Here is a 20,370-nt window from a genome sequence, read left to right as displayed (position 1 = left end):
TTGTTCTGGCGTGAGAATCCCGACTTGCGGCCACCTTGTTTTCTTTTTCGCTCTGTACGTTTTCGTGGAAAGTTTTCCCCACGTAAATCTCGCACCCCTTAACTTTGCATCGGCTTGCAGTCCAAGAAAGGGCGAGGATTATGCGAGTAAACACGGTAATGGCAATTTTTCAGGCTGCTCTAATTCTAATGGATGTGGACATGAGGCAGGGTTGGAGGGAGACGAGGAGGAAGAAGAGGTTAGAAATAAAGAAGATGGCTGACACCCCAGCCTGGTACTGTGTATTATTACAAATTGGCGCAGCCGCATATACTTTCTGTGCGGACATTCAAGATGTGGGTGGACTTCACCATTGGAGCAAATCAACGCGGTGGCATCCGGATCTTGACCGCAACGCCTCAAGATGAAGAGGAACTAGTACTTCCAGAAGCAGTGGGCACTGACACACTTGTTTCCTATATAAGCACTAAAATGAAGCTCACTCCAGACCATTTACTTGCTAAAAGAACGGTGAGGATCAACATGAAACTTCGGGATTATGAGAATTTCGTGCTGACTCCAGTAAAAAACGACGCGAAGCCTGCTACCGCTGCTTCGCCCGACAGTTCCGTCGAGCTGATCAACAAGTTTCTTGAACTGCAGCAAGAACAGAATAGGCAGCAAAATGATTTAATGCGCTTGCTTGTAAACGCGACGGAAAGATTAAGCAGGTAGAGTCGCGAACACGTGAAGCCAGACATGTTTGACGGAGAGTCTAGTAGTCCCGAGTCTTGGCTCATGTTTTACGAGTACACATGCAATGAAAACTACTGGCACAGCGACGAAGATAAAGTGAAAAACATGCGACTATTCCTATCGGGCATAGCAAAGACATGGTACGAATGGCGTCTCAACGCTCACAGCAACAAACCATGGATAGAGTGGAAAGCAAGCTTTCTGAGCTCCTTCAGCGAGAACAAGGTGTTGCTATGGGACAAAGCAATCACGTTCAAATACAGGTCTCGATCTGCACTCAGCTATTTTTATGAGAAAAGGCGCTTGCTACAGCTGGCGGACTCATCTTTGCCTGACACGTCTGTGGTTCTGCTTGTCATTCATGGTTTAAGTCCGGACCTCCAGAAGCAAATACAAATGCGAGGACCCAAGACGGTCGAAGAACTTCTGCAGGGAATGCGAGACCTCTACCTCCAGGACCTAGGAACCCAGCGTCAACCCATGACACCTGCTGCAAGGAATACCTGGGCCACACGAACTGAGGAACGACGCCCGCTTGCAAGCTGGAGACCTACTGCAACACCCGTATCCTTTTTGACCGCCCAGGGAGGCTCAGACCATGGCAAAGAGCTAGATGACGTAATAAAAAACTAAATAGAGAGGGTCTCGGCTTCCACCCGACGACGTCAAGAGAAGCTGTTTATTTGTCTCATACAAGTCTGTTGTACATATCTGTTTTTGTGGATGGAAAGGAATGGAGTGCGTTAGTTGACAGCGGAGCAAGCGTCATGGTTATTAACGCAAATATTGTTGAGAGGGCGAAAGTGAAAGAGGGAAGACCAGTAGAAGTACACGGATACGATGGAAGACGAGATGTTCACGATAAACGGACTTGTATAACCATATCGTGTCTCGGCAACACTGTCACTGCGCAAGCACTGGTACCCGACGGAGTTCCGTATGAACTACTGCTTTCACGTCCAGTCATCAGTGCACTTCGCCTTAATATCTACTGGACAGGCGAAATTACCACAGAAGTGCCGCGCTATCAACGCTGCAGTTTCGCCTTCAAGGACTCCGCGGAAACCATCGTCGGGTGAAGATGTTAGGATGCTTTACCCGGAATTGCTGTGCCTAAAAGGATATCCTACAGCAACTACAAAGTTTGAGGTTCCATTCCAGCTCAGTGATACGACGGTGGCGAGAAAAAAAGCCCTATAATATGTCACGAGAGAAGAAAGTGTGGCTTCAGAACGAGATTCAAAAGATGTTGGATGCGCAGATTATCCGTCCATCCACGTCTACGTTCGCTTCACGCATCACCATTGCACCAAAAGAAGATGGAATTCTTCTACTCTGCACGGACTACAGACAAATTAATATGCAGACAGAGCTTTTTCCGTTTCATATGCCGCGTATAGACTCTATAATAGATGACACGGGTGGCTGCAGAGTTTTCTCACGCATTGATCTATATAAAGGATTTTGGCAAGTTCCGATTTCTGAAAAGTGCAAGAAATATTCTGCCTTCGTCACGCCCTTTGACATCTATGAGTATAACCGACTTCCATTTGGATGGAAGAACTCACCCGCTTGGTTTCGGAAAATGATGAACGACGTCTTGCGGCCATTTATCGGGAAGTTTTGTAACGTCTACATAGACGATATATATAATAGTATACTTCCGCAACGAGGAAGAGCGCTCAAACCATCTGGCTAGTGTACTTTAAGCACTTTGTGATGCCGAGCTCAAAGTTACTGACAAGAAGAGTGAGTTTTTCCAAAGTAAAGTGGTGTTTCTTGGAAGAGTATTCGACGGCCAAACCAAGACAACAAAACAGAAATCAGTCGAACGAATCGCAAAAATACAGAAGCCATATGACTTGCACTCTTTGCGGGTATTTCTGGGTCTTGCAGGGCATTTCCGGCTATTCATTAGAGATTATGCGAGCAAAACCAAATGCCTCACAGAAATGACTAAGAAGAATGTGCCATTTCAGTGGACAGCAGAGTGTGAATCTGTTTATCACAGCCTTGTGACCATTATTTCATCGGATCCGGTCCTGATTCTTCCAGACTTCAAGTTGCCCTTTGAATTGAACACCGATGCTTCTTATTATGGCACAGGCGCAGTGCTTTACCAGAGATATACCGACTCTCCACGGAGCCATCAACAGAGAGTCGTCGGGTACTATTCGTACTCCTTTTCGAAAACTCAGCTGAACTACACGACTACAGAGAAGGAAGCCTTGGCAGTCTTAATGGTTGTACGCTATTTTAGACCTTACCTGAATGGCAGGAGCTTCAAGCTCTTTACGGATCACCAAGCCTTAAGGTATGTCCTTAACCTCGCTGAGCCTCGAGGAAAAATTGCTAGGTGGGTGAGTGAACTCCAGCAGTTTACTTTCATGGTCCACCACAGGCCTGGAGAACACCTCAAGGACGCAGATGCGCTTTCAAGACTTGCGGTAATTTCTGATCATAAAAATGTCAACACAACATTGTTGTGGGAGGGAACTGAAGAACTTAAGTTCCATAACGAAAAGTTCACAGTCCCAGAAACAATGGTGCTTCGAATTTTGGAGCTCTATCACGACTCCCCGCACTCAGGTGGACATGATGGCTTTCGGAGGACATATCACAAGATTCGTCAGCGTTTCCAGTGGAAACACATAAAAGAGGACGTTCAACGGTATGCTCAGTCTTGTCATCAATGTCAAGTTCACAAAGCCAAGTACCTTCAGAGAACAGACGAGATGGTTTTGCCTCAACATTACGACATACCATTTGAAGTCATTCATCTGGATTTCGCAGAGCTCAAGAAGAAGGCTGCAGGAGTAAGAACGCAGTCTTTCCTAGTGGCAATAGACCAGTGCACAAAAATAGTGGCTGCACGGCCGGGAAGGGAAGACGCAAATAGTGTGATCGCTCTTTTGAGTCGAGAGATGTTCAAGAATACGAAAATAGTAATATCAGACAATGAGCCAGCGTTTCTCAGTCAGCGTTTGCAAGATTGGGCGAAGGAACGAGGAGTTGTATTGCGACGCTGCGCTCCGTACCATCCTGCAGGAAATGGCATGGCTGAAAGAATCATTCGGGATTTGAAGCAGTTCATTTCAATGTATCCAGGTTTTCAAGGTGGATGGAAGTGCTGCTTGGAGGCAGCTGTCGCTCATCACAATCGGTCGCACACTGCGAGCATCGGCTGTAGCCCATATTTTGCAGCTTTCGGAAAGGTACCAGTGCTTCCTGCTGATCAAAAACTTTGCATTGCAGACCGCCTGCAATTGTGGGAAAAACGAAAAACTTCGGAAGCCTACCAGCGATACCGGGAAAGTATGATGAGGAACTTTGACCGTCACCACAACGCGGATACCTCAGATACAACGGAACGATCTGGTGCTTGTCAGAAAAGGCCTTCCCGGCACAAAGCAGGTGTACATGGGACCTTATTGCGTGGTGCAGATCGCAGTGCAACATGGCGTTCTCAAAAGGGTCGGTTACACCAACGACAATAGTGTGCTGGAGTTTTCGACCATTGGAAACGTTTACATGTATCACCCCAGGAGGAATGAGTCTTCAAAGAGGGGGAGTGTACGTGGACGTGAGGCAGGGTTGGAGGGAGATCAGTAGGAAGGAGAGGTTAGAAATAAAGAAGATGGCTGACACCCCAGCCTAGTACTGTGTATTATTACATCCAATAGACTTCATTTTCATGCGTGAACAACTTTTCTGACTGTTCGATTTATTAAACTATTTTGCAGACCCCACCAGGTCTGGAAAATTGGTGTACAGTGACCGACGGTTTAGTATTTGGACACCGAGAATTCAGATACGCTCATTTATTTGGGCACCTTTGTGGTGCTGTCACTTGTCTCAGTGAATTAACGTACAGTAGACTTCTTTTAAACAAAATCTGAAGGAACCATGAAAATATGTTTCTTTTTAAGAGGAGTTTTCTTTACTGAGAGATAAACAGGGGTATATAGTCAAGTACGAAACCAAACATATTAGTGGAAGTTGTTCCATTTAAGCAGCAATTTCATTTAAGAGAGTTTTGTTTAATAGGAGTTTACTGTAAACTAATGACCAAAATTTTGGATGCTGCACAGTGCGCTGCCTTATTTTTCGGACTCTGACAGCATGATGGAGTGCGATGTTGTGAACACCATGACAACATGTCGGCAATGTGTACGACATTTGTGCTCAGTTGCCAGTACTGAAAAGTTGCACTGGGTATGGCTGAGAGTCGTGCCATTGTCAAAATCCACATGGAAATTACAGTGCTAATATTGAAGGCTATGCTTTTTGGCTCCATGTTATGGTTTAGCCAGTCAAGTATTCATCGAATGGCTACAATGACCAAACCACAGGACAAGCCAAGCCATATTCAAAGTCAGCTGGGTGTGACGTTTCAGGGTTTGTGTTACAGTGAACTAGTACACTGTTTTTGTGTTATTGTTTCTGTGGCTTGACCAGATTTGCATCTCGTGCTTTGTGTGTCGCCCTGTTGTTGGTTGCTTGGCGTGCGAGGCCTTAATTGTGCCGAAATGGCCCTTTGTGCCACCAATTTTCCTCTTTGCCATCAAGGCTAATGAAGACATGGGGCGACTACACGACAGTGACGATTGTGAAAAAAACAGGGATTGTTTGACAGGTCGAAGGTGGCCGACTTGAATGTGATGCTGCTCAGGAGTGCTGTGGAAGCTACAGAACTGAAATGCATGCTTGCAACCATCCCCAAATATAGTATTTAAGTTTACTGGCAATTTTCTCGTTGGCTTGCAGAGTGAAATACTGCTTTGTTCATCATGAGGCTCAAACAGTTGTGGGAAGTCGTATGTAATATACAGTCATTGTTGACTTTGCAAGAACGCCTTCTTTTTCTTTCCATTTCTTAGCATCATCTTTTAAGCTCGTCCATTTACCCAAGTAAACATGGCATCCGTGACGTGGTGGGTCAGTGTGCAGATGCAAGCGTACTGTTTAGTTTTCTAAGAAGACTGTACTCCTAATATGACAGTGAAATATACATTGAACTATCAAAATGCCTCTCTTATTCACATTTTTCGGTATATATGTTATTCTAAATGTGTTAATAATGATGTGAGCAAGTGGAACCGAAATCAGCCACAAGCTGACTTGCGGAGCATAAAGATGTGCGGAAGCCCTGCTTCCGCAGCCTTCGCTCCACTGCCAAGTTGTCGTCGATCCTAGAACAGGCTGTAGCAGTGCTATTGTCGACTTGCAGTGACAGCCAAATTGTGGCTGAAGTACAGGCCGACTTGGATGCACATAAGCTTGCGTATGTGCAGATGCGCATTGACAAGTTTTTCCAACCACTGGGTCAATGAAGCTGCTTTTTTCTAATTCTTGATTATTCTGACTTTTTGGCGGTTCCCACCAAGTCCGAATGAATCGTCAGCGACTGTGATGGTTTGTGAAGGGGGCACGTCATGTGTATAATGAATGACGGGGTAACTTAGAATGAGTTTTGTTCCATTAACCATCTGGTTTGCAGTAATCCAGTCACCATGTGCGTCTGGTCGTTTGGTGATCTCGTTCGTAGATCAATCCAGCCACTTAATCTGTGAAGCAGATTCGCTTGTGTAAGTGTGTATGGTCTGTGTGGACATTGAACGCCAGTTTTGAAGCATTGGGAAATGGTTGTGATGGAGCTTTTCTTGGCAGGTGCTGCTCACCGCAAGCTGTGAGTGGCTGTTGCAAACCCGAGCTGAACTGTGGGAGCGCACGGGCAAGGCCCCTGCATCTGGACCCCACATTGACGGCTTTCATCGGGATCTGGCACTGTTCCGACGGCTGGCCCAGAACTCTCCCAACCTGCAGCTAAAGGTGACCATGATGTGCAGAGACTTGTATCTCCTTCCACTTTAGCAACTTTCCAAGCTCTGTGGTTTTTTTAGGGTTCTCCCTGTTTCATACAACAGGACACATGGGCTCCCATAATCAGAGGAGCTATTGGTGGCCTAGTTTTCTGTGAAGCAAGATGACCTGTACTTGTTTTCTTTTGTTAAGCATATTTATGGTCTTCAGCCAGCTGAGGTCAGGCACCACATGTGCGCAGATATACCTTAACCATTGATATTAGGTTGATGCAGGGGCTTCAGAGGGCTTAGAAGGCAACAGCAAAATAATAGGCCACGATTATGTCGAGAACTACTATTGTGATAGCATGTCCAGAAGCTTAGATTAGAGTGCTGATTGGGGGTAATGAAATCAGCAATTGATCACTCATAATGCTGCTCACCACACTAGACCACTGCATTTATGAAACGTGGTAGCATTAATGTGTATTGGCTTCTACCATCACCTTAATGCCTTTACCAGTATTTTTAAAATACTGTTATTTTTTTTGGTGGACCTTGTTATTTGATGCATTTCCAGTTCTTAGGTGAAATAAGACAGTAATTCTGCATGTTCTTTTACCTGTTTTGCCTAAGCACGGTATGCATTAAAGTTTAGTATTTCAGCTAGCTGAGCAAGCTTCTTTAATTAAAAACTGAACTTATAATTTTTGCAGTGCTAAAGTTTTTTTCCGTAGAAAAAAAACAATTGGGGTCTAGACCAGCATTCAAAGCTAGTAGTTTTCTTCAAACATTCATATTACGTTGAATTACAAGAAACTTTCTGTTCAACAACTTCTACTGTGGAAGTTCATGTGGTGTTCCCACGCAGCTGCACCTGTACGAAGCCACTCAGCGTGTCGTTGCTGGTGCGAACCCTGTGAAGACTCAGCTGGGATTGGATCGGTGTCTGAGGAGGCGTCTTTCGCACTACCCCTCTGTCGTCTGTGCCAAGGGTAAGAGGCTATCGTCCTTCACAGTTAGACAATGGCCTTGGTTGAAAGGAAAGATATCGCTTCAGTGATTTCACTAATGTGAGCCGTGCACGATGTAGAATGGTGTGCGCATTTAGAATGGCATCAAGGTAGTCGTTCACGCTTCACGACGTGTATGTGTTGAAAGTTATGCAGATTTTTTATATGTTGCTAGCCGCTGTGTAAGCACCCAGCTGAATTTTTTAGTTATGCCGATGTGGGGCATGCAATTTCATCATTCTGTGATATGTTCATGTGAGAAAGATGTGCATTAGAAAAAGCTGGTGAAGTTATGCATTAGCAGTGGCAGAATTCGAAATAACATTGTTTTTATTTGGCAATATCTGTCCTAAAATAGCAGCCACCATGTTTAAGGGGAGATGCTCCTCGAAAAAACTTTTTATTACAATATTTGTGACAGCTCAACGAAACTATCGCCAGTTATAGAGTTCAAGCTCCTCTTTTCAAATCTGCTTTTATTTTTTTATGGCTCATTTAGTTAATTTTTTGCAAACCATGCATTTGTAAAAACAATGCATTTTTGTGCAAGCTTAGGCAATAATAGTAAGCACAAGAAAGCTCTAAAATATAGCAAATGGTGCTCCCAATGAATTGCTGAATTCAATAAAGCAAAAGAAAATTGTGTAACATTTGTGTGCTGGCCTAGAAGAAAATTCTAATGCTGAGTTTGAGTTTTACCATACTCAAAGAACAAGCTTCTGAAATTATCTAGCTGAATATGCTTTGGAGACCTCTAAAAGTTGTTTATTTAAATTCAGGACATGTTAAACTTTAAGCATGCCAAGTTTCATTGCAGTCCGACTACGTAAAGCATACAAATTATTGTGCACAAGCTCTAAAAATGCCGAAAAATGAGAAACTGAGAAAAGGAGGTTTGAAAGTTCAAAAACATGTTTAATACTAAACTCTTCAACCAATGTGCATGAAATTCACAGAGAATGTCAGCAAAGCTATCCTGAAAAAGTTGACAGTTTCAGAATAACCCAGCACTATATATTGGACCCTTACGGTTTCTGCAAGCTGCCTCCTCCCGGAGGGATTTTTTTTTTTTCGGTGCTGCAGCAATGAGCTGTTGCTCTCGGACTCATGCAAGGTTATTGGCGGCTGTTTGCACTTTTTTTTTTACCAATGGCAGTTCTTGTGACGCACTGGTTTTTGAACACCAATGATTGCACAAAGCCGCACAAGCTGCCCGTGTCCGATGCCGATCGCATGCGGTGCGACCATTGACTTCGCGCTCACAGCGAAGCTGCCCGGTGCACTGCCACTGGGGAACGTCTACTTGCCATTACTTGAATGAACAGCTCGCACCACCCACAGTTGGGGCATACTGTGCCGCTGACGAGGTTCTGCATCGCATTGGTCTCGCAAATAAATGTGCTTCCGCGTTCGTCCTAACACTTGCTTTTGTCGTCGAACATCTTTATCTTTCATTCTGAAGCACTGACGAAGTCATCCATGCTGAGAATGAAGCTCGAACAATCCAAATCGGGTGCGTCGCTGCTGCCGCGGCTAGGTCTAGCAGCAGACGAACCTCTCGCCGGCGCCCACTGCTTGTGTTTGGGGTGCCTTCCCTCGTACCGGTGCCGCGTAATGAACTTCTGTACCGTAAACAAAAGTAGCGTTTCTCGCCAGCATCCATGGCTCCGAAGTAATAACTCGGGCGGTTGTGTTCGTAGATGTCTCGACAAAAGCAGGAGAATGTAGAAAGCGTTGCATCCGACTGCGCGGCGGAATGCTCGCAACCAATGGCAGGGCTTTGATCATACTACGTGACTTCGAAGCCCCACTCGCCACGCTAGAATGCAGTGGGAGAACGATTTTTTTGTTGTATTTTTAGCATGAATGCCGCTCTGCCGAAGTGAGCTCTGAGAGAAGAGGGTTAGGCCTACATGCCCGCGAAATTTCAAGAGCCGGCGATACCGTGGAGTGAAGTGCTACGTGCGCAAAAATCGGGTAATTTCGCACTTTCACGAGCCACTGCGAGGGCTTTAATTGTATTTTTCAATAACTTCTAGTTGATCCTCAGCTTTTATTTTTTAATATATTAAGGAGAAGGCTTGAAGGAATACAAAGCACAAGAAAACACAAAATTAACTTTTTCAAAAAAAGATCGCGGTTTTTTGACCCGCATCTCTCCTTAAACACGTCGTCCTTTTTCTCGTCACAGGGAGCACCGAGAACGAACCGAGGAAAGAAGAGGCCGATGCTTTGCTTCTGTCCTGCAAGCACTTAGGGTCCCTTGCGAGCAGGGATCAGAAGGACGGCATGCTCGCAGAGGCCGCTAGTATTCTGGGAGCCCTGGGACACCGACGCGCGCTGCACCAATGCCAGAGACTCATGGTTGCCCCCACAGTCGCCTCAGCTGCTTGCTGAGTGGTGCTACTCTTGTCAGCAGAGTTTTACTAAATCTGTACATAGCTATATTTGAGAAGCGGTGTGATGCAGTGCTCTCATGTGATTGTACTTGGTTTTAAGCTATTTTATTATTCGCAGCGAAGTTCTGCTGCTTGTTGTGTACATTTGTCAGATAAGTGAGGCACATCATTCTTTGCCTGTATTTAATTTTTCGAGAAATAAATCAGAAATACTGCATAGCAGTAGAAGCCCTTTCATCTTGCATCGCTTCCATGGTGCAAAGCCCCGTTTATTATTTCGCACCCATTGCAACTTACATTTCACTAGCCACAGCTTTTGCTTAGGGTGGTTGTCTGATATGTAGGGTTCACCATGTTATTCAACTTATATGTTCATATTTTGCATTGTTGCAACATGCATGTTATGAAATATTGTATATTTAATTTACTTGTCATGTGTTGAAAAGAGAAATATATACATAATTGCTGAAGGATTGCCTCTTACAGGATAGAAGTTCAGGTTAGTGACTCAGCAGTGCAGACCTCATTTTTCAAAGTTATTACTATTATTGTAAGACCTCCCTTGTAATAGTCTTAATCCGGTCTGAGAGAGCACTTGAAGACATGTGACCTGGTGACAATGAGAAAGTGATGTTGAACCTAATTCGGTCTAAAGGAGTACTTGATGGCATTTGACCTAGTGACAACGAAAAAGCGATGTTGAGCCTATGGGCTCTTTTCAGTGCTTTTGTTGATGTGCTCGATGATTCTTTAAAAAATCAAGTAATCTTCATTCATTGGAAACATTTCATTTTATCAGCAATAAATTTTCAAGTGCTGGTACCTCAGTCTGCTTCTCTCCTCACTTTTGTTGAAGTAAGTATGCTATGTCTACATAGGCTGTGTATCCCTCGTTATTGTTTCCCAGATAAATGAGCATGTTGCATCTTTCGGTTGCCTTTGATTTAAAGAAGAATGTTCTGAAATGAGGTGCGGCATGTTTCTTATTTCACTAAAGCCCGATGCTTGGAAATTGATGACTATCGAGAATGTAAGGGCATTGAAGATGAAAAATAAAGTTTCTTTTTCTGTGAAGAACACAATAAAGACCATGTATATTCTGTACATGGCTGATTCATCTACACATTTGGTGCTACTCACTCCCCATCATAACACCTGTGCATAAGAGGGGCCAGACCGTGGTTTTGCTGCAGTTATTTCTGCTATACATGTTGAAAATTGGCCAAGGAGTTGAAGGCAAGATCAGTGCCCTGTACACTCGTAGCTTATGCACTTAATTTTCCATGTGTATATGACTGATTCATCTACACATTTGGTGCTACTCACTCCCCATTGTAACACCTGTACACAAGAGGGGCCAGACCGTGGTTTTGCTGCAGTTCTGCTATACATAGTTGAAAATTGGCCAAGGAGTTGAAGGCAAGAGCAGTGCCTTGTACACTCGTGGCTTATGCATTTCATTTTGCACGTGAAACTCTGACCAGACCAAACTACCGAACGTTTGTCTGTGTATTGCAACACACGGTATACATTTAGATTGTTAGCTTGTGTGCATAATTTTTGCTGTTGGCCACATATTTTTAATAACACACGAGTAATGCATAGTTGTCAAGTTGTAAATTTGAAATGTGTCTCGCGCATATTCGCCCCGCGATCGGCCTATAGGGGCCAGCACTGTCACATGCCAATGCACACAACAGCGCATTTTCTGAGCGCCATGAGCCAATTTTCGGCGAATAAAATGCGTTGACTGCTGCCCAATCGTAATAAATATGCCGTTCATTGCTTAACGGATGCACGAAGCTCACTGAACGTTACTTTCACTTGTGACAGAAATGCAGTCTGCCTTAAAAGGGATGTTCACGTTTGGCGACTGTCTGCACTTTCGCGCTGCAGTGTGCCACGTTACTTGTATTTTGATTTTAGGTGTTGAGCTTGTGTCTTGTTTACTATGCACTGCTAAGCATGACTTAATTCATTCTTCATGCACGCTGGTCATGAATACCAACCCCCTCACACCCCCCCCCCCTAAGAAATGGAAGAAATTTGATATTTTTTGGTGATGAACCTAAAAATACAGTGATTACTCATTCCACCTTTTAGTCTTGATCGTTCTTCATGGAATAAACGTTGGACAGTCTACAAGTTTATTCAGGAAAGCTACGTAGCTTACAGTGCTTAAGTGCGCTTGTTCTTACTCCTATAACAGTATAAAAAGGTAATAGTTCAGCACGCAGCTTTATTATATTGATTGTCTGCATCAAAGTGATGGAAAGGTTCGATTAATTGATGGAACGAAGATTTTTTTTAAGCGAATGTGTGTCCACTCTTTCTGTCTGCCTAGCACAACGTCACAAAAGTGCTCAAGATAATGTGGGAAAAAAAAGTGACATTCTCCTTGAAATTACACGACATATGGGAGGCTTGCCGTCTGGATTAATTTTGACAATCTGGCCTCTTTTAAGCGAACCCAAATCTAAGAACAAGGGTGAGGCAATTAGGAAATTCCAACCAAAAATCGTTTTGCAGCGCTTGATCTGGCTTCAAAACGTTGGTTTTGTGAATACAATTTTCGTTTGGCGTTTTCTAATTGCCTCAATCCTATTCCAACCAGGCAGACTTCTGCCAAGTGTTCACCTTTGATAAGAAAACGGGTTTGTCTGTATAAATATATCGCCCAATGCTAAAATTGGGCACGGCAACTCAAGTTTAATCAGCTCCGTGTCATTCAATTAAACTACCGAAGTGTCAGAATTTACTATACAGCAGTGTCATGGGACTAGGTCTGTACAATACAAGGTTTATCTCGAGCACAATTAAGGCTTATTGCATAACTGATAAGCAAGAATGTCACCATTTTTTTTTAATAAACACCTAGCAATGCAGAACTAAAGTTTATCCCTGAGTCGCTAAAACGCTACATTCACACAATATTTATTATTCCTCATGTTTGGGGGGGACGCTAAGAGCACTTTACAACGAGCTTCAGCTATGAAGCGGCACCTACACCGACATGATGCTGGCAAAGAGAGGCTACGACGGCGATGCACATCGCTCTTGCCAAGTGCTCGACCTCATCTTATTGCGGTACATAAACAGGCGAGTAAGGCCAAATGCTTCAGTAGACAGTGCTAGGCAAACGTGCAAGCAGTTACTCTTGCGCTAACAGAATGGGACAAACCGCCCTTTGAGCACTAGCATGACGTACGCGCGCGTGCTAGCCTATGTGGATTGCAGACGACGCCGGCAGCAATCCACACTAGGTGCGCTTCAGCCAGTGGCCACCAGGCGGCGACTCCGCTTGATCTCGGGTAGAGTTACTATATATGTTACCTTTAGGTAGCATATACAAGTAGCATATACATATATACCTAAAGGTAGCATATACAGTAACTCTAATCTTGGGGTGAATGGTATAACTTAGATGGATGCTTGGAGTAAAGTGTCTATTTTAAACAGATGGTGAGCTGGGAATCTTTGTAAAACAAAATATTGAAAAAGTTATGAGACTTGATGGGGTAGTGGTGCAAAAAAGCTTTTTTGTTTCTTTTTGCGTCAGATGAAGGGTCAAGTCCTTACGAGGCTGCATAACGTATTGGTAAGCATGAGTGTTATCCGACAGATTGCGTGTTTTCAAAATGTATTATCGGTTCCTATTGTACCGTGATGTTGAGACGCGGTATGAGCTTCTCGTCACCCGTTCCTCAATATGTCGTGACGTAGCCACGGCAGCTTTGCATCACTGGTGACGCGCAACCGGCTATTTTTTGCGTTCTAAAACTAAGCAGACCTCAGGCTTTGACACTCAGGCTTCTTCAGATCGGGGCGTACCCTAACCCTGCGCTATCGAACAAAATTTCTCCCGAAATACAGCCAAGTAATACATGTTTCTTCTGCGACGATATAGCTAACTAGGAACATATTCTTTGGCGGTGCCCCGCGTGACGCTGTGGGGAATTCATCTCACCGTCCAAATGGGAGGGTGCTATTACAATCTCTGGACTCGAACAACACTTATGGGCAGTCCACCGGGCCCGCGATGCGGCAGACACAATTGGTCGTTCTGTTCCGACGAGCGAGCGACCCGCAACGTGCTAAAGCGCGTTCCGAAAAACCAAGTAAAGTTCATCCATCCATCCATTACCTGACGTCATTGCATCTAGCCATACTCGTGTGTGAAGTCAGTTGATACTGCAGTCGATATCACACTGGCGTCAATGGCAGCAAATGATAGAACGGCGTACATGCTATCAGCATGACATGGCACTTTTGATGGGGAATGAGCGAGGGCATTTTTCTAAAAAGGAAACGAAAGCTGGTAAAACAGGGCCAAGGATTAATTGCACCGAGTTATTGCCGCGGTGTGCCAAATGCAATATATATTATTATTTTTCTTATCTCTCAAGAAAGAATGAGTAATTGGAGAGTCAAATCAGGCAAAGCTTGCACTAAGCCACGCAAGGCTTGAGACCGCGAAACTGAACTGACCCTGAAGAATAATCTGGTTGCTTTTAGGCTGTTCCTAGGCCTAACTAGTGGATCACTGGCGATGCTAGGTCGTTTAAGTTGAGTCTTAGTGAAGAGAGGTTGGAGTCGACCCGCATTCAGTCGCACCCACCACACGGGTGTCCAAACTCCGGAGACGTAACTGAAGCCGAGCGTTCGCACCTCGTATAGCTACAGGCACTTCGTCGTCGGCAAATGCTTTCCATCGCTTCGAGGTCCTCTCGCAGGCGCCCTTGCCTTTCTTGTTTCCCGCCATTCTTTCGTGGTACGCATCTTCGGCCAGCCGCCGCTGCTTCACAGTCATTTGTTGGGTTAACTGTTGCCTTGTTCATTTTGAGTGAACCAGCGGTGAGTAGTCTGATTTATTGTTTATGACGACGATAGTTTCCGGATAGGCCGCACAGTTACAGTGTACTAGTACACAGTGGCACATACCTGTTTGATGACGAATCTTTATTTTTCGTGGGCAAGCGGCGAAACGCTGTGGCACGGCGGGACTAGAGCTAGGAGCGGCGGGCAAGCGGAGAGCACGTTCTTTTATCGCGCAACTATAACAGTCATCTGGCTTGATGCTGGTACCTTTTCTGAAAACTCCGCGATCGCTCAGCGAACTGGGAGCGCGGGGAAACACGCACAAGCAGCGCCCGTGCTGTGCGCCTCTTTGCTTCTTGTGCGTGTTCCCTCGCGCTCCCAGTTCGCTGAGCGATTGTGAACTCCCAACTAGCCCACCTTTCCAACCTCGGCGATCGCCCCTCTTCTGTCAAGAATGCTATGTCACGCTGGTAACACGCATGGATTTATGGAAGTGCGAGCGCACGATGAGAGGAAAGGCACGCCAAGTAAACAAGAAGACACCATTTTTCACATCGCTCTTTGTTGGAGCGCATTTCTGCAACCCAAGTGCAATAGTAATCCACCTCGCGTGCTTTCCTCGCGTTATCACCGCGGCCCTGGCACTTTCTGGTCACGAACCGTGGCGTACACGCTATCAGTGTGAAATATATCTGAGGAAACTCGAGAAATCTAGTCGATTATTGTTCCGTGGCTGAAATACACACCAAATACATGGTACGTGTAACGGCGGCCACATACTCTGAGTGTCTTTTTCTATCCGTGAGCACTGTACGTTGGCTGCTGACCCGCAGGTCGCGGGTTCAAATCCCGGCTGTGGCGGCTGCATTTCCGATGGAGGCGGAAATGTTCTATAGTCCCGTGTGCTCAAATTTGGGTGCACGTTAAAGAACCCCAGGTGGTCGAAATTTCCGGAGCCCTCCGCTACGGCGTCTCTCATAATCATACGGTAGTTTTGGGACATTAAACCCCACATATCAATCAATCAATCAGCACTGTACGTTGGCCCGTTATTCCAAGTCGGAGTGATCGACGTGCTAGAGCGCTCAATATGATCTTTCAAAATGGGTGTGCGTGGCTTCACGATCTCAAGTAAAGCGCATGGCTTCGAGTTGACTTTACTTCAACGACTAAATAATATTATCGCCAAGTGATAAAAGCTGTGGCAATAAAGCCCGGTAGCTCTTGAGATCACGTACTCCCGTGGTGCAAGTCATGAATGCAACCTTATCGGTAATGGAAGTCGTGCATCATCGACATATGTCAAACCAGCAATGACATCGACATGTTTTCTAGAAATCTATACGTATATGACTATATACATGTGGTTGATGACTGTTTGAAGGCTTCTCCTTTACACACAAATGGTCCTTCGCGCTAGCGAGCTTCCTGAGGGCTCCGGCAGTCTGGTGCCAAGCGTCTGGCTGCGACTGTCTGGTGTGAGGACCTCCTAAAGGTATGTATCCTGCGAAGAGGCGAATGAAGGGAATTCTGTGGTCGGTGAACAAAGCAGAACTGATGAGGGCATAATCAAAACCGCAGAGGGCTTATGACTACCTCTGCAGACGTGCCACAATATTGATGTCAATTGCAGTGGGGATCACTGAAGAACTATGCCCCTAAGAATGAGGAGTATTGGTTACGTTTCCGAGATACTAGGGGAAATGTTGTGCGGTGGTGTCAACTGACACCGCCATGGCCGAAAGGGTTAATGGGACACTAAAGGCAACTATAAAGCCGATGTTGATTGTTGGAATAGCAGTCCATAAACCTAGTAGTGTTACTTTTGTGCCAAGAAAGGGCTTATTCTGAAATAAAATCACGTTTTAGTGACCCGCATCGGGTTAGCGCACTTCAAATTACCCGCCTCAAGAAGCAGTCCGACTCACGTCACTGTTGCCGTGTGCAACGTTGCCCGCCTTTACTGCGCGGTCGCCGACACTACGAAAGCAGCGAGAGCCGCAGCAACATGGAGGAAGGAAAAAAAAAAAATGGTCCCGTATCTGCATGTTACACCGCAAATGTCGTCGAAAGATGATAGTCTTGCGTCTGGAGAGTGTGAACAAAACGGTTATTTGATGTTCTGCGCGAGAAAATCGGTGAATAGTAATCTGGAGGCGTTGCGTTAGAGTGCCTCGAGCGTGCAGCGGAGGCGAACGAGCGCATCAAGTCACGTCACACGTGAGTCATGAGCGCTATCTGGCAGTTACCCTGGAAAACGGGGCGCGCGTCGTGCGCGCCAGTCTCTGAGGTGATAAGGTGTAGAACGCAAGGCGTAAGTGCCACCGCCGTGTCGTCTTTGGAAAGCGTTGGAAACATTTGCCGTTTCGTGCAAGCGTTGCATAGCCAGCGCAGCCTGCGATCCTTAAAATTATCTATGTACGCCTTTTCTAGTAAAAAAAAAAAAAAACTTGTGCGATTGTCAATTAAAAAGCAATTATACACATACATAATATTGACGTGTTGTTACTGTGCTTCAGATGTGCACAATAATTGCTTTTTAATTGACAATCGCACAAGTATGAACGCTGAACCTTGAGCAATATTGGTGGGCGCTGCGGATGAGGTCAGCCGTTTGGAGCATCGTTTGTCACTTTGGTGCCGTTTAGGGTACCGTCAAGGGTGGACAAACAGACAAATGTACAGACAGACAGACCAAAATTTTTGCGTTGAAGGTCCCCAAGAAAGACTATCATGCTTCCTTCGTGCGCAGCAACAACGTCCATTGACCAATTTCCTGCCATTGGCTCCGATATTTCAGATGTGCTTTGGCTCAAGTGGGCCCCGCTAGATGGTATGACATGTCTACTGTGACTACGCGAAAATTGAATTCTTGAACCACTCGCGCCATTTTTCATAGTAACGTCCGGCGGTTCTTTTTTCATGAATCAAACAGAAACGAACGAGCAGCATTTTATTGCGTCTTTTGATGCACGGAAGGTTCTTAATTTAGTGCTGCTAGATTGATTACTAGTGATTAATTGTAGGTGGTTCGTCTGACGTCATCGGTATCATTTTGAGAATGTCCTACTGCGGCGCATGTATTCTTGTGCATTTACCTTAATTTCTCAGAAAAAGGGCACTGCTGCTGATAATATTGTTGTTTTAGATGTTGTCATATATTGGGCTTTAGCTCTGACGTAAATTGTTATTTGACTTCAGTGTCCCTTTCATCAAACGCGAAAATTGTATGTAGGTGTTCTACTGCATCAACGCGAATGATTAAAAAAACACAAATTGATGACGTCATAGATGGTCAAACTGTTAGATGTCATTGCGTAACGTGACAACACACGATGACGTCACCGCGTGACGTCGTGACTTGGTGAAAGGTGGGGCGATCGTGGAAGCACTGCAAAACCACGTTATAGGCGCAGAGAGCTTTCGTAGAGCGGCGAGGGAGGGCGATTACGTAGACTGAGAAGAAAACGAGGAAGAAGATGACATACGACTTCGAGTTGTGTTTGGGGAATGCGTAGTGTTCGATAACACATGTACCACCTTCTCCAACCACCACACTCTTCAAACGCCATACTAGCGTCTCACATAACTAACTAACTAACTAACTAACTAACTAACTAACTAACTAACTAACTAACTAACTAACTAACTAACTAACTAACTAACTAACTAACTAACTAACTAACTAACTAACTAACTAACTAAGTAACTAACTAACTAACTAACTTCATGAATGAGTCAATGAACGAACGAAGTAAACCTCACTCATATGGCGTCTAAGACGTTCAGATAGCTGTCTTCTAGCCCGGATGCGTTCTTCGGATCCTCTGGTGAGGCTGCAGTCAAGACAAAGCGTGAGAATGCGTGCCAGTCTTAGCCGAGGCGAAATTACCTTCCTCGTGGAGATATAGGTCTTCGGCGAACGCCCTGACACTTCCGTAGAGGTCGTATTCTGCGCAGAAAGTGATGCGATCGACCGGTGTTAAAGGCTGCATGCGGCTGCAGGTTGCTTCTTTATTAGCGTTTTTGCATCTGAGTGCATGCTTTTTAAAACGTCACGGCATGCCGATGAAGGTCCTACACACGCATTAATAATGCTAATTTTCCTATAATTAGTGTATTTCAGAAAGAGACTGTTGAAATAACTAAACTGTATTAATTATAAGAACTTAGCTCAACAGATTTGGATACGGCACGATCGCTCCCTGCATATATGTGGCTAAATGCATAAATTTTTTTCAGCTTTCACGTCCTCAAACAGGTGTGTTACTCTGCAAACTATAGACAATAGCTAGCGTTGAAGCTAGGGCCTTGCTACGCCAAAGAACACGTCGGGGAGTTCGTATTGGGAATGACCCTTCACGGGTGCTATACATGCGGCCATCTCCGACTACAGCAGGAAATAAACCAGAATAACAATTATATTTCGTGTACTGATACGCCTTCCAAGCAGTGCACATTTTACGCGGCTTCGACGATCGAAGTCATTGTTTGGTTCACCCTGCACGCTCCGCATTAAAGACAATTAACGCATAAATTATACATGCTCACACGTTCTCGGGTCACAAGACGAGAACCAAACCACCTATTGACCATGTTATGACAGTCGTTAAGACATGTTTGTGTCGCATGCGTAGTTAAACAATGTGTAAATGTCTTTACGGTCTCACTTACAAGACTCGCGAGAGGGGCGGTCTGAGGACTTGAATCGTACACGGACAGCGACAGCACAAACTGCACAGAAGGCGCGTTAGTTCACTTATAGACGTCCCCGTGGTGACATTGGGACCAGAGGCTGCGTCTGCACCCGCGTCAGGCATAACACTCACAAATGGATGGATGGATGGACGGATGGATGGATGTATGGATATGGCTGTACCCTTTAACAGTGTTCCTTTGGAATGGTGCAAGAATCCACAGCGTCAAAATTATGCCTCACCTCAACACAATTAACGTGTTGTTGCCGATTATTGCAATCGAGTAGTAACATTGAAGAAGGACATATAAAAGAAGAAAGAGCAGGTTCGGCTCGAGCAGTGGAGTAAACATGGATGGTCTTAGCCTAGGACTCTGGTTTCGATTTCACGATATGTGTATTTACCAATACAGAAACAGCGCTAAAAAGACAGGACAAAGAAGAAACACAGACCACACTGAGACAGTAGTGGAGTACATATACGCTACCTGCAAAAATAAACACATTCGGTTGCCATACAGCGTTGTGGTTTGTGTCCTTTCTTCGTGCAGTCTTTTCAGCGGCGTTTTCGTAATCAACAATCAATGTGCTTGTTTCACCGCATAACGGTTGAGTGCTGCGGCGAAGTTAGTTTTACGTAAACGGACTCTTGCGAAATGCGTACAAGTCGACCTATGCCGATGTATCCATGCGTACTGTGAATGCGGCCTCGTGAAATGTGAGGAGAAGAGCGAATTCAGTTGGCTGTCAGTAATTACAAATGCCGTTGTTTATGCTCTTAGCATCCTCTTTAATTGCTGTCAAAATCGACGCGCAGTTTATTTCAAAACTGGAGCACGGCCATCGCGCAGAATATGCAATTGATTTATACTAGTGTCCTAATATCGTCGCAAAGTAACGCCAGA

The 20,370-nt window shown here is 45.0% G+C and overlaps 1 protein-coding gene and 1 long non-coding RNA gene across 2 annotated transcripts in view; one reads left to right on the top strand and one right to left on the bottom strand.

The window, feature by feature from the left end:
- The window catches only part of SREBP (Sterol regulatory element binding protein), a 58,805-nt gene extending 48,032 nt beyond the window's left edge, over positions 1–10,773 (top strand). Inside the window, exons 15-17 of the mRNA XM_037421079.2 lie at positions 6,406–6,567; positions 7,411–7,534; positions 9,744–10,773. Coding sequence (XP_037276976.2) covers positions 6,406–6,567; positions 7,411–7,534; positions 9,744–9,949 — 492 coding nt within the window. The 3' untranslated portion in view covers positions 9,950–10,773. The remainder of the gene's footprint in view (positions 1–6,405; positions 6,568–7,410; positions 7,535–9,743) is intronic.
- Positions 10,774–15,210: 4,437 nt separating this feature from the next.
- On the bottom strand, positions 15,211–19,578 carry LOC142788078 (uncharacterized). The gene is made up of 4 exons (XR_012889270.1): positions 19,444–19,578; positions 18,662–18,721; positions 18,535–18,605; positions 15,211–16,273 (listed from the first exon to the last, which is right to left on the bottom strand). It is a non-coding gene; the product is annotated as an uncharacterized LOC142788078 (long non-coding RNA).
- Between the last annotated feature and the right edge of the window lie 792 nt (positions 19,579–20,370).

This window comes from Rhipicephalus microplus, chromosome 2 (assembly GCF_043290135.1).
Source record: "Rhipicephalus microplus isolate Deutch F79 chromosome 2, USDA_Rmic, whole genome shotgun sequence".
NCBI classification, from domain to species: Eukaryota; Metazoa; Arthropoda; class Arachnida; order Ixodida; family Ixodidae; genus Rhipicephalus; species Rhipicephalus microplus.
Note: the sequence above shows the minus strand (reverse complement) of the source record. Positions and strands in the feature narration are given on the sequence as shown.